The 23,274-nt window shown below is 43.7% G+C and overlaps 1 protein-coding gene across 1 annotated transcript in view; it reads left to right on the plus strand.

The window, feature by feature from the left end:
- The first annotated feature begins 1,465 nt into the window (after nt 1–1,465).
- Nucleotides 1,466–23,274, plus strand: part of atp10d (ATPase phospholipid transporting 10D) — an 83,751-nt gene continuing 61,942 nt past the window's right edge. Inside the window, exons 1-5 of the mRNA XM_079527935.1 lie at nt 1,466–1,605; nt 11,196–11,312; nt 13,866–14,214; nt 17,772–17,893; nt 19,097–19,169. Of these exons, the coding sequence (XP_079384061.1) occupies nt 13,868–14,214; nt 17,772–17,893; nt 19,097–19,169 (542 nt within the window). The 5' untranslated portion in view covers nt 1,466–1,605; nt 11,196–11,312; nt 13,866–13,867. The remainder of the gene's footprint in view (nt 1,606–11,195; nt 11,313–13,865; nt 14,215–17,771; nt 17,894–19,096; nt 19,170–23,274) is intronic.

Consider the following 23,274-nt stretch of genomic DNA (forward strand, 5'->3'; position numbering starts at 1 on the left):
CTGAGTGGACTCTACAGTCTGATAATCAGGCTATATCTGGTACATGAGTATTTTCTTTTTAATAATGCAACGTTTCGGTCCCTCCGGACCTTCTTCAGGCATGGACCCCCAATTTATACTGTAAAATCAATGTTAATTTAACTCTGAGAGCGTACAAATGGAACCATATATGACGTCAATTCTCCATTCATTGTCAATGGGAATTTAATATTTTGTAGGACGAAACCAGCCGATTTGCTCAGATACATATGACGCGAATTCTCCATTCATTGTCATTGGGAATTTAATATTTGTGTAGGACGAAAATAGCCGATTTGCTCAGACACATATGACGTAAATTCTCCATTCATTGTCAATGGGAATATAATCTTTGTGTACGACGGAAATCTACACTAATTGTGTCCCTCAAAAAATAAAAAGAATGAGACCCATTACTTTTGAGGGATACAATTAGAGTGGGCACTAAGGAAAGGTGGGCACCTTGATCGATTGAAAATTGGTTATTTTGTCCAAAATGTAAAAAGATATATATATATATATTGGAAAAAGGATCTGAAGTATCATGTCATACCTATAAATGCACCCTTCAACTTCTTGTTCATGGCCAACATGATTGCGAGTTGCAACGTGTATGACTCGTTCTCTTGGCCAGTTCACACTTGTAAAATAGACTTTAGTGGGGTTTTTTAAACTGGTTATGGTTAAATAAAGGTTACATACTGTAGGAAAAATTTTTTGTAACGTGTATGACCTCTCCTTCTTTAGTGAACACAGCCCTGCTCTGTGTCATGCTCAGCTGATTTGGTAGTCACATGACTCATAGTCACATGACTGACACAGTCACGTGACGTGACTACTAGCGAAAGAGACTTACTTTATTAATTTAATAATAGAAAATGACTTTAATAGAGACTTAATTCAAAGTGCAGCTTGCATGAATTCTAAGCTACGTTAGGCTATATAAAAACATACAATCCCCTTGTATTGTTATAGCCTACACGACTAAGCTGACCCACATTAGACAACAGTCTGTGGGTATTTTATTAATTTAGTATTTTAATATGCTATATATTTTAATATACTATATATTTGTATATGACATTTTTAATGTAATATTTTATTTTCACATTTTATTTTTTGTCATACTATTAATGCATTCTTCATTGACTTTAATCGAGGACGATACATTTAGCTTCAACAACAACAGGTCAAACAGAAACAGCTTTCTTTCTGTCTGAGCGACATCCTGACGTGCGTGCCTGTGGTGAATAGTACGTGTGTGTGTGTGTGTGTGTGTGTGTGTGCGTGTGTGTGTGCGTGCGCGCGTGCGTGCATGGGTGGGTGCGTGTCTGTCTACGGTGCCGTGAATGGCTGAATGCGTGTGCTGGGTGCTGTTGGGTGCGTGTTGTTGTGTGTGTAACTATAAGCTCCACAGTGCGCAGTAGTGGAAGAAGCAGAAAGAAAGGAGGCATTCGGTTCATTTCATTGTGATGATGATGAAGAAGAACTAAGAAGTGATGGTGGTATCACCATGACGGCGGGCCGGGTGGTGTGATATTTATCCCCATAATAAAGGACAGACAGACACATATGGGGACAGACGGGGTGAGTCTATCAATGCAACTATAACCGTCATGTATCCTGACATGTCGGGGAATAAAACGATATATACATTGAACCGACGTTAGTACCGTTTTTGTGCTGGCAGTGTTTTTGTCTTTGTAAAAATAAGCGAGAATATATAGCCGATCTGCAAGATCGCGTTGTGAGCTTGCAGATCGGCAGATCCTTGTAGGCTACGAATTCAAGGAAATTGTGGCTCAAATAAACCGATCATTCATTGCAGTGCCACTGAAGTTGAGCACATGTAGAAGTGGTGTTGTCATCATTATGTAGGCTATGCATTCTATCTATTATTGAGATATTTGCTCTTTAAAGGATGCATTATTTTTCTTTATGCTTTTAAATCAAATACTCTGACTGACTTGTGTTTGGTTCCTGCTTTGTTAGTTCACCATTTCGTGTGTGTGTGTGTGTGTGTGTGTGTGCGCGCGTGTGCGGGTCAGAGGAGCCAGAGTGGCTCACAACCTCAGCCTGCCTGATGATGGCCTAAAAGTCTCAAATCTCCCAGTCATATTGAATTCCCTTTGGCTTAGTGGATAAGATGTTGGCTTTCCATGACTACTGTAGCCTATCTTTGTCGATCCATTCCGCACGCCAAAAGCTACCTAGACAAAAATCACACCTGTGTGAAGAGAGGGGGGTCCGCCTCTTATCATCGTGCATCATCATGACGTAAACTAGACACTATGCCTATTTGCTCAGGCAGACAGGCACTATGACGTAAAATTCGTCCATTCATTTTCAATGGGAATTGAATGTTTGTTTGTAGGACAAAGTTTGTGAACACATACACTAAAAGCTGGATACAGGAGGGGCTAGTGCCCCTCAAAAAACCTTTTCAAATGAAGCTTTGAATATTTGAATTTTTGGGGTCAGCCCTACAGTATATGTGGTGCCTACAGCCCTATGGACATTTGGGTGCCCTACACTACAGCCTACACTACAGTGAAGTGTAACTGTCCTGTTCTACCCCGGATTTGAATCGGGGTGGAACCAGATTTGAAACTGGGTCTTCTGAGCAAGGGAGCCTGCCTGGCTGTCTGCTTGCCTTGCTGCCTACTTGCTCCTGATGGAGATAGAACACATTGCAGCCAGTTTGTGACAATAGGGTTCATTGTCACACGACACGAACTGTCAAACCTGGCAGACAGGTGCTCTTTTATGGTGGTTTTGAAGGAGGGTAGTCACACTTTTTGATGGCTGGTGAATTCATGAATTCATGTCTGACAGCCAGGGGAACTGATCGCCTGATGAGTATCTTGAAAACCAGGCCCATGTTAGTTTAACATGGGCCTATCCTTTTCTTTTCCTTATTTTTCTTTTCTCTCCTTTTGTGTTTTCTTGTTTTGAAATAGGTGAAGGGATGTAGCTTGTCTGTATGTATGCACACAAAAAAATGGGTCAAAGTCAGCTAACAACAGTGACATGAAACATTTGAAAAACAGAAAATGTATTTATGTTACAAGGAATTGTACATGTGATTGAATCAATAAAGTAAAAAAAAAAAGAAAAATGAAAACCAGGCCCATTGCAAGTTGTGGACGGTGCTCTTTGTGCTAATAAAGAAAAGCTAAAAGTAAAAACCTCTGTCCTCAACCCTGAGCCATCCCACCCTCGCATAATGAGCAGGGCTTTATCCCATTTAGGCCTGACCTCGAAATTTAAAAAAAAATCTTCTAAATCCTCCAGTTTTCTGAAAAATATTTTCACGATTTAAAAAAAAATAGCAGACCTACAAGCTCATAGCTCTATGAGCTTGTAGATCTGCTATTTTTGAATAGCTAAATTATAACATAATGTTTAAAACACCAAAAGGGGTTCCCGCCCAAAATGGGTTTAGGTGAGTCCTGTGTGATGTTGTAGTAGTAGTCTGACTCTTATTAGTTTGTTTTGAGAGGTCTGTAGTTTTGAGGTGTGTGCGAGCGCTCTCCTCCACTCATAAAACGCTCATAAAACCCTTACAGCAATGGGTAAAGGCAAATACCGGAGCAGTTATAACAGTCAGCTTATGTTGACTTTACTAAATGGAGCCTTTTTAAAATCGGCAAAAGAGACTACGCTTATGGGTTGTATCATAAATATCATGATATCCTAAATCATAATAATGCGACCATAATACCGATTTAAGAATAGGTTTGTAGAAGAATCAACAGGTTTACAGTTCAAGTTGTAAAGGGGGAGACTTTTGTTTTGGCCATTGATTGATTTATTAACAGTTTGCAGAATTACAGTACATTTCAAGTACAACTCAATACAAAAACTGTTAACTGTGAGTGGACGACACCATAAAGCATTACACTTGTTTACAATAGGGTCCACCATTTTCAATTCATCAAAACATTAAGAGACGTACGGATATACACAACTATATAGTCAAAACAGGAAATCATCATAGAGGAGGTAAAAAGGGAAAAGAAACATATACAGTGAGGGGGAAAGGGGTCTTTTTGTAGTTTTTCAGAAAGGGGGGGGGGGGGGGGGGGGGGGGAAGAGGAGAGAAATCAAACAGTAAAGAAACATTACAGAACAAAAAAAACAAGATATCATTATCTACATAAATACTACACATTATTATACACTGAAGATAACAGTGTCATAAGATGACATGTGGAAGTGGTGACACAACACATTAATACTAGGTCCACATAGCAGCAGCTATGTACATGAGAGATTATGCAAAAAATCCACATCCACATGTCTGCAGGGCATACAGTACATTAATATCAACATATTGCCATTGCCCTATACTTTTGAAGTTTCATACCTGCTCAACCCGGCAGACGAGACCTTCTGCCTCCTACACCTACAGAACAAGATTCTTATTAATATGTCTCTGAGTCTATGGTGTGCGGTATGGCCATAACTGATATGTAGTGTAGCTCTGTAAGGGGCTAATTAATGATGCCTTCGGCTACACTGCTACAGTATGTGACAGGCCTGTGAGAGTCACTCTTCAAGCACTTGTGACATCTTAGCTGGAGTGCAATAGTCAAACAGCAGATAGTTCTCCCAGGCAACCTCAACAACAGTGAACCCCCAGACCAGGCCAGTCGCTTCTCTCTCAGACCTTTTCATGTTGAGTTAATGACCCCCAAATGGTTATGTATTTGGCTGCGGTACAGAGACTTGGTGCATTTGTACTTTGTAATTGGATATTAACACATTTCCAGGACCCTAGGGGTGCCTGCCCGGGCCCCACTTTGACAACCACCGTCGTCCATCCCAGACCACTAATCCCAGTTTGTGCCCAGTTTGTGTAAAATGTGTAAAAGTTTTCAAAAGAAGCAAAATATAGACAATCCACAGGCGCACAAAGCCGCACAGCGTGTTGCGTAGATTGGCTATTTTCCCTATTCAGCCTGCGATAAAGTATAAGGCTCAAGCTGTGTGTGTGTGTGTGTGTGTGTGTGTGTGTGTGTGTGTGTGTGTGTGTGTGTGTGTGTGTGTGTGTGTGTGTGTGTGTGTGTGTGTGTGTGTGTGTGTGTGTGTGTGTGTGTGTGTGTGTGTGTGTGTGTGTGTGTGTGTGTGTGTGTGTGTGTGTGTGTGTGTGTGTGTGTGCGCACGCGCAATGCATACTTCCTTTCAGCTTATATGCTGATTCAACTTTAAAAAGTCAGTCAGACCTTTACAAAACATACAGTAGGCTACAGTTAATTTAACCCATTTAGACCTGAGGACGATTCTACAAATGTCTTCTGAATCCTGACAGTTTTCTGAAAACCCTCATGTTTCTATATCAGTGGTTCTCAAACATTTTCATGTCAAGGACCCCCAAGATTATATGTAATTGGCTGCCGACACCCATCTGAAAATATGTATTTCCAGGGACACCCCAGAAGCAAAGATTTGAGTTAAAACGTTTACTCTGAAAGTATATTCAAAGATTTGCGCCAAATTTTCACGATTTTTAGCTAAAGTATAACATAATGCTTTAAAACACCAAAAGGGGTTCCCGCCCAGAATGGGTTAAAGTCCTACTGTATGTTTAAAAACCCCCCTATTTAATGGCATTTCTATGTCTGGGACCCCAATACATATTGTAAAATCAGTGTACTAATGGAACCAAACCGAGTTACAGACCCATATTGAGTCCATTTGGTTCCCAACTATCATTTAGCTGGGGACCCCCTGGAACTCCCTCAAGGAGCCCTAGAAGTCCCCGGACCCCACTTTGGGGGAACCACTGCTGTAAGTAATGGATCATGTGTCACTGGAAGAAGTATAATGCCTGCAGTTCTTTCTAGCATGTTTCATCATGAAGACACTTCCCCATTCCTCTGTCCCCTAGGCCAGCAGGCCTAGCTGTGTCTAGAATGGACCTAGTGTGTGTCGCAGGCTAATGGAACGCCTGGTTCCCAGTGCACTGTTATTGTTGTGAGCAGCGCTAATGAAAGCAGAACGGCAACCATGGCATCATGTGCTCTCTCTCTCTCTCTCTCTCTGTCAGCTGTCTTGACTATTGGTTTATTGATTTAGCTACAGGGGCAGCTACTGTAGATCACAACTTTTTTTAACATTAAAATTATGTTTATCTATGTGGTCATTTCTTCCAAGTTGCGCAATAAACGTATTTTTTGTGTTGTTCAATGTGTTTCTCCCATGTTTTCTTTGGGCCAATAGCTGACATGATTACTAAGTCAACCTGTCGTGACCCCAAACAGTAACAGCAGGACGCATGCTGCAGAAACAACAAAAATACTCGGGACACTTGAAAGGTTTCTGCGGCCGCTTCAGATGAGGGGGTAACTGGAAAAATGTCTACCCCAAAAGGGGTACCTGGTCCAAAAACGTTTGGGAACCCCTGCTGTAGATAGTCTTGGTTTATATTTGAGGCTTTCATTAGGCCAGATACTGTAGGGTTTTTACTTTTGTAGAAAAAGGCTGATGCACACCTCAAAAGGTTGGTGACAGCCAGGTGCGTAGGACAAAGTGCATATAAAAGATCACAACCGTGTGAAGTGAGGGGCGCTCTTCATCTCAATCCGGCCAATCACAAAACACTCAAAGCTGGCCATTCGTTGTCATTCACTGTTTGTGTTTACGCAAACACTCAAAGCTGGCCATTCGTTGTCATTCACTGTTTGTGTTAAGACAATGTTTGTGTTTACACAAACACTCAAAGCTGGCCATTCGTTGTCATTCACTGTTTGTGTTAAGACAATGTTACATAGGAGGGCTAGCGCCCCTCAAAAAGGGGATCTCTGAATGACGAAGAGGACCTGCACACTGTCAGGAACTTGACATCAGGACGGACAATGACCGAAACGTCGAATAAAGAAGTTCCTGACTGTGTGCGCTGTGCGGGTCCTCTTCTTTGTCATTCACAGATCCCCTTTCGATTAGGTCAGATATAGGTCAATGCAGAGCAGTGGTTTTCAAACCTTTTGTCAGGTAAGTCAAACTCATGACTCATAACCTGTGTCAGAGATAAAATAGCTGATCTACAATGTGATGCATTGTATTGATTGTAAGCTGCTACTTTGGAGAATTAGTTCAACATCCTGGATCTGGTTAGCCCTGACCAACAAAAAATAAAGGATAGTCGTTGTATTTTAAAATAAAATGCCAAGTGCCAGAGGGAAAATAACAAGTTAATTTATTATGGCATGGCCAAAGTAGTGACACCGGGTTAGGTGGTTGGTTATATGTGCATTTCTTTGCTCGCAGTGGTGGTTAAAACAGTACAGAGACCCGAACACAGTACAGAGACACTGACACAGTACAGAGACCCGAACACAGTACAGAGACACTGACACAGTACAGAGACACTGACACAGTACAGAGACACTGACACAGTACAGAGACACTGACACAGTACAGAGACCCGAACACAGTACAGAGACCCGAACACAGTACAGAGACACTGACACAGTACAGAGACACTGACACAGTACAGAGACACTGACACAGTACAGAGACCCGAACACAGTACAGAGACACTGACACAGTACAGAGACACTGACACAGTACAGAGACCCGAACACAGTACAGAGACACTGACACAGTACAGAGACCCGAACACAGTACAGAGACCCGAACACAGTACAGAGACACTGACACAGTACAGAGACACTGACACAGTACAGAGACCCGAACACAGTACAGAGATACTGACACAGTACAGAGACACTGACACAGTACAGAGACACTGACACAGTACAGAGACCCGAACACAGTACAGAGATACTGACACAGTACAGAGACCCGAACACAGTACAGAGACACTGACACAGTACAGAGACACTGACACAGTACAGAGACAGTACAGAGACCCGAACACAGTACAGAGACACTGACACAGTACAGAGACACTGACACAGTACAGAGACCCGAACACAGTACAGAGACACTGACACAGTACAGAGACACTGACACAGTACAGAGACACTGACACAGTACAGAGACCCGAACACAGTGCAGAGACACTGACACAGTGCAGAGACACTGACACAGTACAGAGACACTGACACAGTACAGAGACCCGAACACAGTACAGAGACACTGACACAGTACAGAGACACTGACACAGTACAGAGACACTGACACAGTACAGAGACACTGACACAGTACAGAGACCCGAACACAGTACAGAGACACTGACACAGTACAGAGACCCGAACACAGTACAGAGACCCGAACACAGTACAGAGACCCGGACACAGTGCAGAGACACTGACACAGTACAGAGACCCGAACACAGTACAGAGACACTGACACAGTACAGAGACCCGAACACAGTACAGAGACCCGAACACAGTACAGAGACCCGAACACAGTACAGAGACCCGGACACAGTGCAGAGACACTGACACAGTACAGAGACCCGAACACAGTACAGAGACACTGACACAGTACAGAGACCCGAACACAGTACAGAGACACTGACACAGTACAGAGACACTGACACAGTACAGAGACAGTACAGAGACCCGAACACAGTACAGAGACACTGACACAGTACAGAGACACTGACACAGTACAGAGACCCGAACACAGTACAGAGACACTGACACAGTACAGAGACACTGACACAGTACAGAGACACTGACACAGTACAGAGACACTGACACAGTACAGAGACACTGACACAGTACAGAGACACTGACACAGTACAGAGACACTGACACAGTACAGAGACCCGAACACAGTACAGAGACCCGAACACAGTACAGAGACCCTGACACAGTACAGAGACACTGACACAGTACAGAGACACTGACACAGTACAGAGACACTGACACAGTACAGAGACACTGACACAGTACAGAGACACTGACACAGTACAGAGACACTGACACAGTACAGAGACCCGGACACAGTACAGAGACACTGACACAGTACAGAGACACTGACACAGTACAGAGACACTGACAGTACAGAGACACTGACACAGTACAGAGACACTGACACAGTACAGAGACACTGACACAGTACAGAGACCCTGACACAGTACAGAGACACAGTACAGAGACACTGACACAGTACAGAGACACTGACACAGTACAGAGACACTGACACAGTACAGAGACACTGACACAGTACAGAGACACTGACACAGTACAGAGACACTGACACAGTACAGAGACCCGAACACAGTACAGAGACACTGACACAGTACAGAGACACTGACACAGTACAGAGACACTGACACAGTACAGAGACACTGACACAGTACAGAGACCCGAACACAGTACAGAGACACTGACACAGTACAGAGACACTGACACAGTACAGAGACACTGACACAGTACAGAGACCCGAACACAGTACAGAGACACTGACACAGTACAGAGACACTGACACAGTACAGAGACACTGACACAGTACAGAGACACTGACACAGTACAGAGACACTGACACAGTACAGAGACACTGACACAGTACAGAGACACTGACACAGGAAACCAAGGGCTGAGGAAGAGGAAAGAGAAAGTGCTGCTGTGGTAAATTCATCGTAACCTTTCAATTCGGGAGTACAGTTGAGGGCCAGCCCCTCGTTTTCAATGTAGCCGAGGTACAGAACACTAAAGGAATTATACATTTATATCCGTACAGCAATATTAAATATTTGACTGTGTGAAAAGTTGCACCACTCAGTTCACACGGGTGTGACTTTAAGGAATTCTGCAGCTCTGCTGGAAAGTAATTCTGGAGATTCTGCCTACCAGTGACATCATCTACAGTATGGGGAATCCAAGCTAATAACATAAAAAGTTGAAATGTGAAGATATGAGGTTTCTGCCAGACGTGTGTGTGTGTGTGTGTGTGTGTGTGTGTGTGTGTGTGTGTGTGTGTGTGTGTGTGTGTGTGTGTGTGTGTGTGTGTGTGTGTGTGTGTGTGTGTGTGTGTGTGTGTGTGTGTGTGTGTGTGTGTGTGTGTGTGTGAGTGTGAGTGTGAGAGCAGGGATGTTGAGATGTGTGTCGTGTTGCAGTGTGTATTTTGTAAACACTAAAAAGATGTTACTGTCTGTGACCATGAGACTGAGCATGCTCAGCTCAGACATGTATTAGGAGCAGCAGTGGTATGTCAGGGAGGCTTATTGTCGGAATCAACCAGAGTGCCGGAATCTATCCCCGTTTCGTGGAAAAGATTAAAGAATGCTGCCAACCTCGACCTTTTTGAAAATCAGCTGCTGTGAAAATCTGGTCACATCAAGTTTAACTACTTAGGTATATTTTCTTGACAGCTTTCTTCAGTGCCATCCCTAATTTGGGCATTTCATTATATGCACAAATCTTTCAAAGAATTGTCAAACATTTAGGCTATTGTTGTGTGTTGGCATTGGGTTGTGGCATGTGTTGACCAGCTCCGTGGCCTGGTGTTAGAGTGCCCACCCTGAGACTGGAAGGTCAGGGTTCGATCCCCGGCCGGGTCATTCATACCAATGCCTCCCTGCTTGGCACTCGGCATCAAGGGTTGGATTGGAGTAAGTGGGAAGTCCAGGGGGTGTTCTTGTACATCAAGCTGCCTCAGTCACGCTACAGATACAGGAGATATGGGGCTCCATTTTCGTCACCGCTAAACCCCTTATCCCTAAATGTTCTTTGTCTTTTTTTACTATTTTGCAAAACATTTTTGAATAGTTAAAATGGCCAGTCTACAAGCTCAAAACGTGTCAATGTAGACTGGCTATTTTCAAAATAGTAAAAAAAGGCAAAGAAGTTTAGTGATAAGGGGTTTAGCGGTGACGAAAATGGAGCCCATGGTCTCCATTTTCGTCACCGCTAAACCCCTTATCCCTAAACTTCTTTGCCTTTTTTTACTATTTTGAAAAACGTTTTTGAATAGTTCAACTAGCCAATCCAATTGACACGTTGTGAGCTTGTAGACTGGCTATTTTAACTATTCAAAAATGTTTTGCAAAATAGTTAAAAAAAGGCAAAGAAGTTTTAGGGATAAGGGGTTTAGTGGTGACGAAAATGGAGCCCATAGGCTCCTGCCCCTATGGGCCTCATGGCCCGGCAAGGCTTACTTATAGGGCTTATGTGGTTAAATATATGCAGCAAACCTGCATGTATAAAGACATGACAATAATGCATATTTCCCGGCTGTCTTGTCTGCCCATTGTGCAGGATGATGGCATTGTGAACGTCAACCCAAGGCCTCAGCGGAGGGGAAGCGAAGGCCTGCCTCACAGCTCTGCTCTCACCTCCCCAGCATCCTCCTCCTCCTCCTCCTCCTCCTCCAAGGTTAGTATAGGTGAAACCAACCACTTAAACTAGAATTTAAATAAAAATGTAAGTCAAGTAAATCAATAAAAATAGTCTGTCAACACAAGCACTGAAATTACTAAATCTAAACTCCACCTAAAGCCGACAAAACTAGAGAACCCGCTAGTTTAAAATAATTCTTATTAAAACAAAGTCAAAACGAAATAAAACTAAATAAAAGTTAATGGAAACATTAAACTAACTATATAATACCGTCCTTGCTGCCCACCCCAGCCATGGAAACATTAAAGTAACTATATAATACCGTCCTTGCTGCCCACCCCAGCCATGGAAACATTAAACTAACTATATAATACCGTCCTTGCTGCCCACCCCAGCCATGGAAACATTAAACTAACTATATAATACCGTCCTTGCTGCCCACCCCAGCCATGGAAACATTAAAGTAACTATATAAAACTCTGATGCTGGCATTCAAAGCAACCAAAGGCATGGCCCCCCCATATCTCACAAGTATGATCGTACCCTACAAACCCTCCCGCGCACTCAGATCAGCCAACGCAGGGAAGCTGGAGGTACCTTCACTAAAAACGCCGGGACAACGCTCCACACGTCCCAAACTCTTCTCCCTTCTGGCTCCAAAACTATGGAATGCACTTCCCATCACAGTCAGAACTGCAGCCTCACTCCCAATCTTCCGCCGTAGTCTGAAAACCCACCTCTTCAGACTCCACCATGGCCTGTAGCACTTGCCCTAGCCTAGCCCCTTAGATAGCACATTATGTAGACTTAGATAGTATTTTAAACAGACTTATAGCTTGTTACGTAGACAGCTCTAGAATTGCACTTTATGCAGTCATAGCACTTTATAGTACACATGTATAATATATTATATAGTATAGTATGTATAGTTAACATAGATACTCCACTGTTATGTTCTTAGTTTACGCATGATACATGATAACTACTTCTTATATATGTGATGTACGCCATGCTTTTGTTATTACTTAATGTAAATCGCTCTGGATTAAGAGCGTCTGCTAAATGCCTAAATTGTAAATTGTAAATACCGTCCTTGCTGCCCACCCCAGCCATGGAAACATTAAAGTAACTATATAATACCGTCCTTGCTGCCCACCCCAGCCATGGAAACATTAAACTAACTATATAATACCGTCCTTGCTGCCCACCCCAGCCATGGGAAACATTAAACTAACTAGATAATACCGTCCTTGCTGCCCACCCCAGCCATGGAAACATTAAACTAACTATATAATACCGTCCTTGCTGCCCACCCCAGCCATGGAAACATTAAAGTAACTATATAATACCGTCCTTGCTGCCCACCCCAGCCATGGAAACATTAAAGTAACTATATAATACCGTCCTTGCTGCCCACCCCAGCCATGGAAACATTAAACTAACTATATAATACCGTCCTTGCTGCCCACCCCAGCCATGGAAACATTAAACTAACTATATAATACCGTCCTTGCTGCCCACCCCAGCCATGGAAACATTAAAGTAACTATATAATACCGTCCTTGCTGCCCACCCCAGCCATGGAAACATTAAAGTAACTATATAATACCGTCCTTGCTGCCCACCCCAGCCATGGAAACATTAAAGTAACTATATAATACCGTCCTTGCTGCCCACCCCAGCCATGGAAACATTAAAGTAACTATATAATACCGTCCTTGCTGCCCACCCCAGCCATGGAAACATTAAAGTAACTATATAATACCGTCCTTGCTGCCCACCCCAGCCATGGAAACATTAAACTAACTATATAATACCGTCCTTGCTGCCCACCCCAGCCATGGAGCAGCTCCACTGGGCCCATTAAACTAACTATATAATACCGTCCTTGCTGCCCACCCCAGCCATGGGAAACATTAAAGTAACTATATAATACCGTCCTTGCTGCCCACCCCAGCCATGGGAAACATTAAAGTAACTATATAATACCGTCCTTGCTGCCCACCCCAGCCATGGGAAACATTAAAGTAACTATATAATACCGTCCTTGCTGCCCACCCCAGCCATGGGAAACATTAAAGTAACTATATAATACCGTCCTTGCTGCCCACCCCAGCCATGGAAACATTAAACTAACTATATAATACCGTCCTTGCTGCCCACCCCAGCCATGGAAACATTAAAGTAACTATATAATACCGTCCTTGCTGCCCACCCCAGCCATGGAAACATTAAAGTAACTATATAATACCGTCCTTGCTGCCCACCCCAGCCATGGAAACATTAAAGTAACTATATAATACCGTCCTTGCTGCCCACCCCAGCCATGGAAACATTAAACTAACTATATAATACCGTCCTTGCTGCCCACCCCAGCCATGGAAACATTAAAGTAACTATATAATACCGTCCTTGCTGCCCACCCCAGCCATGGAAACATTAAAGTAACTATATAATACCGTCCTTGCTGCCCACCCCAGCCATGGAAACATTAAAGTAACTATATAATACCGTCCTTGCTGCCCACCCCAGCCATGGAATGGAAACATTAAACTAACTATATAATACCGCCCTTGCTGCCCACCCCAGCCATGGAGCAGCTCCACTGGGCCCGCCATCGCTGTGGGCAGCTGCTAGCGGCGGACGTGAGCAGGGGGTGGTACTCCAGTCCTGGAGACCCCCTGCCCGCCAAGGGCTCCCTGGAGCCCCACCCAGGAGCCAGGGGCTCTGCTCAGAGGTCCCTGGAGCATTCGGGGCCCGGGGGAAGCGGCTCTCCTCAGAGGTTCGGGGCCAAGCGGAGGACGGTGGTGGCCAGGCACGGACCCTACCAGGCGGAGTACCGCTCCATCTCCAAGGGTTGCCAGGGCAACAGCATCCGTACCACCAAGTACAACCTGCTCAGCTTCATCCCCATGAACCTCTTCCAGCAGTTCCACAGGTTGGTAGGTCCATTAGGGGACTCAAACTAATCAAGTTAATCCATTATTCTTTTTTTTTTTTAATTATTATTATTATTACTGTATATTTCCGAATAGTAGCCGGGGCGTTTAAAACGAACCAGGCGTCTTTTATTTTTATTTTTTTGAACCGGCCTGCACCGGGCCATAATTTGGTTAAATCTTTAACTCTTGAGAACGTACAATGAAACCAAATACGGGTTCATTTCGTTTCATTTCACGCTCTCAATAGTTACATTATAAAACATCCGCATTACTTAATTTACAAGAAGTCTACACAATAAGAGAATGTAAAATAATTGTTATTTTGATCATTTGACTGTTATCTCTCCTATGCTATGGTACCACATCAATACAGCATGGAACTGTGGACAAAACCTCATCAAATATGGCTCAAATGCAGAATAAATAATGGACCTTGACATGAAAATGGTTGGAATTGAAAAACATTCATATACTCTACAGCAGGGGTGCCCACACATTTATGACGTGAGATCTACTTTCAAAATGACCAGCTCAACAAGATCTACCCACTGAAAAAACAAGTGTACCATTGCTGAAAATAGTTTAAATATATAATGTACCTGGGGGGGCTTTGGAATAGGGAGGGGGGAGAAATTATGACAGGCAGTTTCTGCTGTCAAAATAACTTAAACGCCCAATGCATTCTCAATGGCAATAGCACAAACTTTGGCATGCTACTAGTCCTACATACTTACACCTAGAAACCCCATTCAAACCTATTTAGGTTCATCTTACGGTGGACATGTTTGCCTGAAAAGAAATCTTTGAAATGTTTCATAGTTTTAGAAATATAGTGCTTTCAAATTTGAGAAATTCACAATGGGGCTCAATGGCAGATATTGGCACGTCAAAAAAGCACTTTCACCTAGAAACTCCATTCTCACTTTTTATAATTCAGCTTACTGTGGAGACACATGCTGGAACTTTTTACTTTGAAATGATTTGTAGTTTCTGAGTTATTTAACTTAAACGCCCAATGCCTTCTCAATGGCAATAGCACAAACTTTGGCATGCTAATAGTCCTACATACTTACACCTATAGAAACCCCATTCAAACCTATTTAGGTTCATCTTACGGTGGACATGTTTGCCTGAAAATAAATCTTTGAAATGTTTCATAGTTTTAGAAATATATTGCTTTCAAATTTGAGAAAGTTATAATGGGGCTCTATAGAGCACCGAAGTCCTGACGTCACTTTCAGTAGAGGGCACCAACACACAGGTTTATAGGTTTTTTTATTTGTATTGAAATCTCCATAGGGCGATTTTATGTCGCTTCATATAAGAACTGTGTTTGAAAAATAAACCGATCACCCTGGCCTTTTCACTCATGGATATGAAGCATCGACTGAAGGTGAAAATGTACAAATATACCCAAAGAGTAACAAAATAAGCGTTAGAAACGAGCCAAACAACCCAGAGACTACATTTCCGGGTAGGCTGCTTCTGCCCGCAACCCGTCGCACAACAGAAACTGAACGTTAATTACGTTTATTTTTATTTTTATTTTATTGATATATAATGTATCGTGGTTAGTACGAGTCGAGTCACCACCAGCTGAGCTTACGTCAACGAGGAATCTGAGGAACGCAATATGTTGACAGCTGGGCGTGACGTATATGCTCAGCGACATTGCATTCATATGTAGTAGGCTTTTGCGGTCACATTAATTCCATTTTCTCTAGAAACTGGCTGTATCAAATATGAATGGACATCATTAACGACGCACAGCCACTCCCCTGACAGAAACGCCGGGGTGGTCGGTTTATTTTTCAAACACAGTTCTTATATGAAGCGACATAAAATCGCCCTATGGAGATTTCAATACAAATAAAAAACCTATAAAGTATAAACCTGTGTGTTGGTGCCCTCTACTGAAAGTGACGTCAGACTTCGGTGCTCTATGGCAGCTCTATGGCACGTCAAAAAATTACTTTCACCTACAAACTCTACTCACACATTTTATAATTCAGCTTACTGTGGAGACACATGCTGGAACGTTTTACTTTGAAATGATTTGTAGTTTCTGAGTTATTTAACTTAAAGGTGTAGTGAAATTTTTCACACTTTTAGACCATCTCCGTGGTCATCATATGAGCATACCTAACAATGGATGCCAAAAAAATGGGAAAATTCTCATTTTTGTGTGTTTTTATATCAAAAGTCCATAAAAATATATTTTTTATTACTTCCTGAAAACGAAAACGTGCTGCGTGATGACGTGTCGAGGCCAACATCGATAAAAGCCAATAAAAATTAAGCTCACCCGTATCCTCTCCAATATGTGCGCATCCGTGCAGCACAGCTGCTATTGATTACAGAAATCCTCCGTTTTTATTCCCATTCCAGATAACATCCAGACAGTGTATTACTCGGTTTCAACTTAATCATCACGCTAAAATATGTATCTGAAAACATTATAGGGTAGAAATAAGCCACATAACAGTAAACTGGTACAGCTGGCTGTCTATTTGATTTGTAAACAAACACACAACACGCTGCTGCGTATAGCATAGCAACATTCCCTAGCTACCGTCCCATCGCCTGAAGGGATGCGACGCTCTGATTGGTTCAGAAACTTCATAGCGGTGTTTCAACTTGAGACCGTCTGAAACTTCAAAATAAAATGTCCACCATTTCCGTTTCACTACGCCTTTAAACGCCCAATGCATTCTCAATGGCAATAGCACAAACTTTGGCATGCTACTAGTCCTACATACTTACACCTATAGAAACCCCATTCAAACCTATTTAGGTTCATCTTATGGTGGACATGTTTGCCTGAAATGGAATCTTTGAAATGTTTCATAGTTTTAGAAATATATAGTGCAAGGACACTTCGACACCAACTCTGGGGGAGCCCGGGTTCGAACTGGCAACCTTGCAGTTACCATCCAGCCACTCTACCCCCTGAGCCACCGCCACCCTGTTTTGGTTTGGTTTTACTCTAGTTTATGACAGAATGGAGAGAGAAAGCTAAATTCATTGACAAAGTACATTTGGAATTTGTCACCCATCCTACACACCCTACACCAGGGGTGCCCACACTTTTTGACTTGAGAGCTACTTTCAAAATGACCAGCTCGGCAAGATCTACCCACCAAATCAATTATTATACCATTGCTGAAAATAGTTTAAATATGTACCTGAGGGGGCTTCGGAATAGTAGAGTTTGTGTTACATTCTGTACAGTATAAGACAAATGCACTTGGAATGGGAAATAGAGGGGGAGAAATGTTTTATTTTTTTTTGTATCGTTTTTTTCTTCAATATATTTAAATGAAATACTCTTTAGGGGCATGTCATGTGATCTACCTGCACAGCCTTTGTGATCTACTGGTAGATCGCAATCTACCTTTTGGGCACCCCTGCTCTACAGTATAGGAAAAAAACTGTACTTTTTAAAACAACTTCTCTGCATTTCAGCTTCAGTTGGTCCTGTTTTCTAGGACTTTAGGTCAGATTGTGAAGCGTTGGTGTTTTCCAGGCACTAATACATACGTTTCCTGCGCAGAGCGGCCAACCTGTACTTCCTGTTCCTGGTTCTGCTGAACTGGGTTCCAGTGGTGGAGGCCTTCCAGAAGGAGATCACCATGATACCGCTGGCCGTGGTGCTCGCTGTCATCGCAATCAAAGGTTCCTCTCACTGTTCATTTTACCATGATACCGCTGGCCGTGGTGCTCGCTGTCATCGCAATCAAAGGTTCCTCTCACTGTTCATTTTACCATGATACCGCTGGCCGTGGTGCTCGCTGTCATCGCAATCAAAGGTTCCTCTCACTGTTCATTTTACCATGATACCGCTGGCCGTGGTGCTCGGGTGCAGTACGTAGTTCAGACTAGTCATTGGTCCGACAAACGACAACCCACCTCAAACCCTAACCTAACCATAACCGCAAGCACGGGAGCAGCGCATGTCCGACATGCGGACGCATGTCGGACTAATGCTCCCGTCGGAATTACATGCGGTCCCCGTGGTGCTCGGTGTCATCGCGATGAAAGGTTCTTCTCACTGTTCATTTTGACGGCAATCTTTGATTCCGGTTTAGTCATAGTCTCATGAATAAAATGTAATTTCGTTTTAGTCACATTTTACTCATCTGAAATGTTCTGAAAGATTTCAGTCAACTAAATCTATATAGTTTTATTATTCGAGGAGGTGGAGGGAAGTTGAACACTTGACAGCTGTACAACAAGCTGTGACAGCTAGGCACGTAGAATGAACAGTGAACAGACAGAGGACTGCTTAAGTTGCACGGAGGGAATGAGGGAGTGTGAGAGATGACTTGCAGCGAATGAGAATGAAGTGAGAATGTGGTCGAATGTGGAGAGACAGACTTTGTGGGAGTATGTATAATTAACTTGTCATTAGCGAATGAGCGGGGGAGGGGAGGGGTGGCGGGTAGTAATGTACAGTACATGCATGTCCTGCCTTCCGTGCCAGATCAACTATCGCTTAAAGATTAAATTACATGTACAGTAACAGTATATTGATGTTTCATATCGAGTTTAGGTGAGTTCACTGAAGTGAACTTCCTCTACTTGTGACATCACAGAATTTATTTTTTCTCCAACATTTATAAAACATGTTTAGCCCATTCTGGACGGGAACCTGTTTTGGTGTTTTAACTAAGCATTATTTTGCTATTGAAAAATATATTTTTGAAAAATCGTGAAAATGTGGCACAAATCTTTGAATATATATTCTTTCAGAAGACTTTTTATTTATTTCGACGTCAGGCCTTAATGGGTTAGAGTGCAAAATTAAAACTAGTTTCATCACATTATTTGAACGTCCGGCCGTTTAAGATGACGTGTCGCCCCTCCTGACATTTTCAGATGCCCTGGAGGACTACCGGCGCTTCCTGTTCGACAAGAAGGTCAACAACAACGTAGTCTGTGTGTACAGCGGGTGAGTACATTTGTGTGTGTGTGTGTGTGTGTGTGTGTGTGTGTGCGTGTGCGTGTGCGTGCGTGCGCGCGCGTGCACAGCGGGTGAGTACATTAACCCATTTTGACCTGAGATCAGATTCTAAAAATGTCTTCTACATCCTGACAGTTTTCTGAAAAAGCTATGTTTCTATGTCAGTCGTTCTTCGATTTTTCAAAAATAGCAGACCTACAAGCTCGTAGCGTGCCACTCGGTGGCGCGCTATGAGCTTGTAGATCTGCTATTTTTCAATAGCTAAAGCATAACATAATGCTAACACCAAAAGGGGTTCCCGCCCAAAATGGGTTAATCTATGTAGTGTGTGTGTACAGCGGGTGAGTACATTATTGCGTTTCCCGTCAGTCAGTCTGTCACCCCATGCCTCCATATATGGTCACGCATCGTGACATCACGTCTAGTCACACACGTCTCCATATATGGTCACACATCTGTGACATCAAGTCTCCATATATGATCACGCATATGTCGGATGGCCATGCATCGGATAGCCATGCAGACGTACCTGATCTGCATATGTGACCAAATGTGACTGAGTAGAGGGACTGCCATTGGATTTTTTTGAATTTTCGTTTTTTTTTTTCATGTCATATGAAAGCAGGGAATCATAGCTTCAAATTGAGATATTGGTTGTTCAGGCTTATAGAGTAATGTCTTGCAAAAAACAGCGAGTTGAGAAAACGGGCTTGAAAGGTTCACTTCTGTGGTAGTGATGCACCGAATATTCGGCTGCAGAGATTTCGGCCAAGAATTTCCCTTTCGGTGCATCCCTAGTCTCTAACATTACACCTAGCTACATGTTTAAGCATTTATTTCATATTTACATGTCATTTTCAGCTCTGACACTTATTTCAGACATGCTCTAGTCTAGTATGTGAAGATTCTGCCTGTGCTATTAACTAATTTTAAAAAAAAAGGAAAAGGTTTTCTCCTCTGGTGAAAAGCTGGAGCTTGCGCGACGGCAGGCTCTCTGTTATTTCAGCGCTCTTGGACGACAATACACCATAAATAAATACTGAAACCACATTAGGGAAAGTGTATGCATGTACTATGTGTAGGCCTACTATGTAAACTTTTTTTTTTTTTTTTTTTTTATAATTTGGGGACCCCCCAAAATAATTTGGCGACCCCCCCCCCCCGAGGGGTCGTGACCCACCCCATGATATAGACCAGTGGTTCTCAACAAGGGGTCCAGGAACCCTCAAGGGTTCATTGGGGGGGGGGGGGGGGGCTTCCAAATGGTCTGTAATTCTCAGAGAGCGTCCTTGAAATAAAAATAAATGATAAAGTTTGAATACCACTGAAAAAGACCAATGCTCTGAGAATCATTCACTGCTGCTGGCCCCGGGGGGCGGGGTCAGTGCTGCTGGCCCCGGGGGGCGGGGTCAGGGCATGCATGGTGCCGGTCATTGACTCCTAATTCCTTTTTCTTTTCCTTGTGTTTGTTCTCAACCATCCCTGTTTTTTTCAAGGAAGTCGTAAAAACGTTGAACTTTGAAGTTTGTTTCTGAGACGTGAGGCGTGTTGCTCTGTGGGGGAGTGGCTGTGGTGTACTGTAGACCTACAGCCAGGGAAACGCACCTGTACGGTCACTACTCCTCTCAAACGCACCTGTACGGTCACTTCTCCTCTCAAACGCTCCTGTACGGTCACTTCTCCTCTCAAACACTCCTGGACCCTGGACGGCAAAACTGTGGATCCTTTTCCTCAATATGGATTATTCTATGGATTACTTTTTCGATAAATCGAATCATTGAGAAGCGCGTTCTTTGAATCGACTCAAGGGGTATCTCTTTTTTACTTTATCACGCAATGACTTTTGTGTAGAAATAGTGATAAATAGCCGATGTACGAGCTCGCAACTTAAAAAACGTGCTCTGAAACTGGAACCCCAGTGAAAATGGTGAGAAGGTCCCTGGACCTGACTAGCTGTAGCCCAGGGCTACAACGCAGCCATTAGATTCACTGCCGTCATTCTATCCCTCACTTTTTCCATTAATCAAATTAGTTAAGATATTTTTATGGAATTATTTATATATCAAAGAATCGAAGTAAGAAGTTATTCTGATGTTTTCTACTTTTTAGACAGAAACACTCACAGTCAAAGTAGATGAACAATTTATTCCAACAAATGGAATACAGTTAAACTTTTATACCTTGTCGCACAAAGGTAGTGAGATGGCCGATCTACAAGCTGTGGCATCGTGGCGCGTTGTGAGCTTGTAGATCTGTTATTTTCGTTGGGTTGGAGAAAAAACAACATCTAATTCGAACATTAAAAAGGGACAATTGAATCGATTATTTGATTAACCGTTCCAGCCCCTACCTGGAACCATTAACCTATATGTGGACTACCCTGTTCTTCTGAAACCCCACTTCCGGGGGCGCGGGGTGGGGGGGACGCGAAGCGCACCGCGGGCTCAATGCACAGCCTGGAGCGTATGCCGGTGGGACCCACCACTGGGGACCACCACAGCATGCAGGAGCGCATGCCGGTGGGACCCACCACTGGGGACCACCACAGCATGCAGGAGCGCATGCCGGTGGGACGACCCACCACTGGGGACCACCACCACCGGCACCTCGGTGGCAGCAGGAGGCGGAGGAGGACCGTGGCCTCGCAGTGGTCGACGAGGGACGACGACAGCGCACGGACCGCCCATAAGCTCCTCCGGTCCTACGCCAGGAACAAGATCCGCACCACCAAGTACTCGGCGCTCTCCTTCCTGCCCAAGAACCTGTTCGAGCAGCTGCACCGCGCCGCCAACGTCTACTTCATCTTCCTGGCGGTGCTCAACTTCGTGCCCGCGGTGGAGGCCTTCCAGCCGGAGATCGCCATCATCCCCATCGCGGTGGTGATGGCGGCGACCGCCGCCAAGGACCTGTGGGAGGACTGGCGGCGCTACGCCTCGGACCGATTTGTCAACGGACTCCCGTGTGACGTCTACAGCAGGTTAGAACGTTAGAACTACAGGGGGGCCGTGAATCTCCCCAGCTGGGTGGGACCTTGAGGATTCCATTTTGATTCCGATTCAGAGGGCTACGATTCGATTATGAATCGATTATCGATCCATCAGAATCCACCTCGACTCCGATATGATTTATTTCCCTTTCACTGTGCGACTAATAAACTTTCTTTCTAATGATACATAATGAAAACAGACACATTTACTTCCATTATCTTTCATTACACTACAAAAAACAGCTTTCTTTCAAATCAAATGAATTCTTTACCAACATACTTGATTTTGTTGTGAATTGATTCATAATCGTCCATGTCCACATCGCGATTAAATCGATTTTATTTCCCACCACTTAGTTAGAACAGATGTTCTTTAATTTCAAGGACGCTCATAAGTCCAAGAGTGTACGCAACTACGCACGGGTCAATTTGGTTCCATTCGTACACTCTCAGAGTTACATATAATGGTCAATAGGCCTATCTCACAGCCCCCTTTCCACGCCCCCTTCGCTAGTGGTGTCATTAATTTTAACCATTAGCATTTACACTTTTTTTCTCTGGAGAATCTAAGTACATTTCCTAATGTTAAAATGTCAAAGAGCGATAATAATATGAAGAAAACACAATGGTATAACAACTCAAATAAGTAGAATAAACCTTACCTTTACAAAACAGTAGTTTGTGGCTTGTGAAAATACCTCTTTTAACATGGAATCCTATGGACCGCAAAAAAACTAGCTCCAAAAGGGGGCGTGGAAAGGGGGCGGGGACATGCTGTGAGATAGGCCTATTTGGGGTCCCCCGTCAACAAACCCTGGGGGTCCCCTGTCAACAAACCCTGGGGGTCCCCCGTCAACAAACCCTGAGGGTCCCCCGTCAACAAACCCTGAGGGTCCCCCGTCAACAAACCCTGAGGGTCCCCCGTCAACAAACCCTGAGGGTCCCCCGTCAACAAACCCTGAGGGTCCCCCGTCAACAAACCCTGAGGGTCCCCCGTCAACAAACCCTGAGGGTCCCCCGTCAACAAACCCTGAGGGTCCCCCGTCAACAAACCCTGAGGGTCCCCCGTCAACAAACCCTGAGGGTCCCCCGTCAACAAACCCTGGG

The sequence above is a fragment of the Electrona antarctica genome, assembly GCF_951216825.1.
Source record: "Electrona antarctica genome assembly, chromosome: 18".
Taxonomy (NCBI): Eukaryota; Metazoa; Chordata; class Actinopteri; order Myctophiformes; family Myctophidae; genus Electrona; species Electrona antarctica.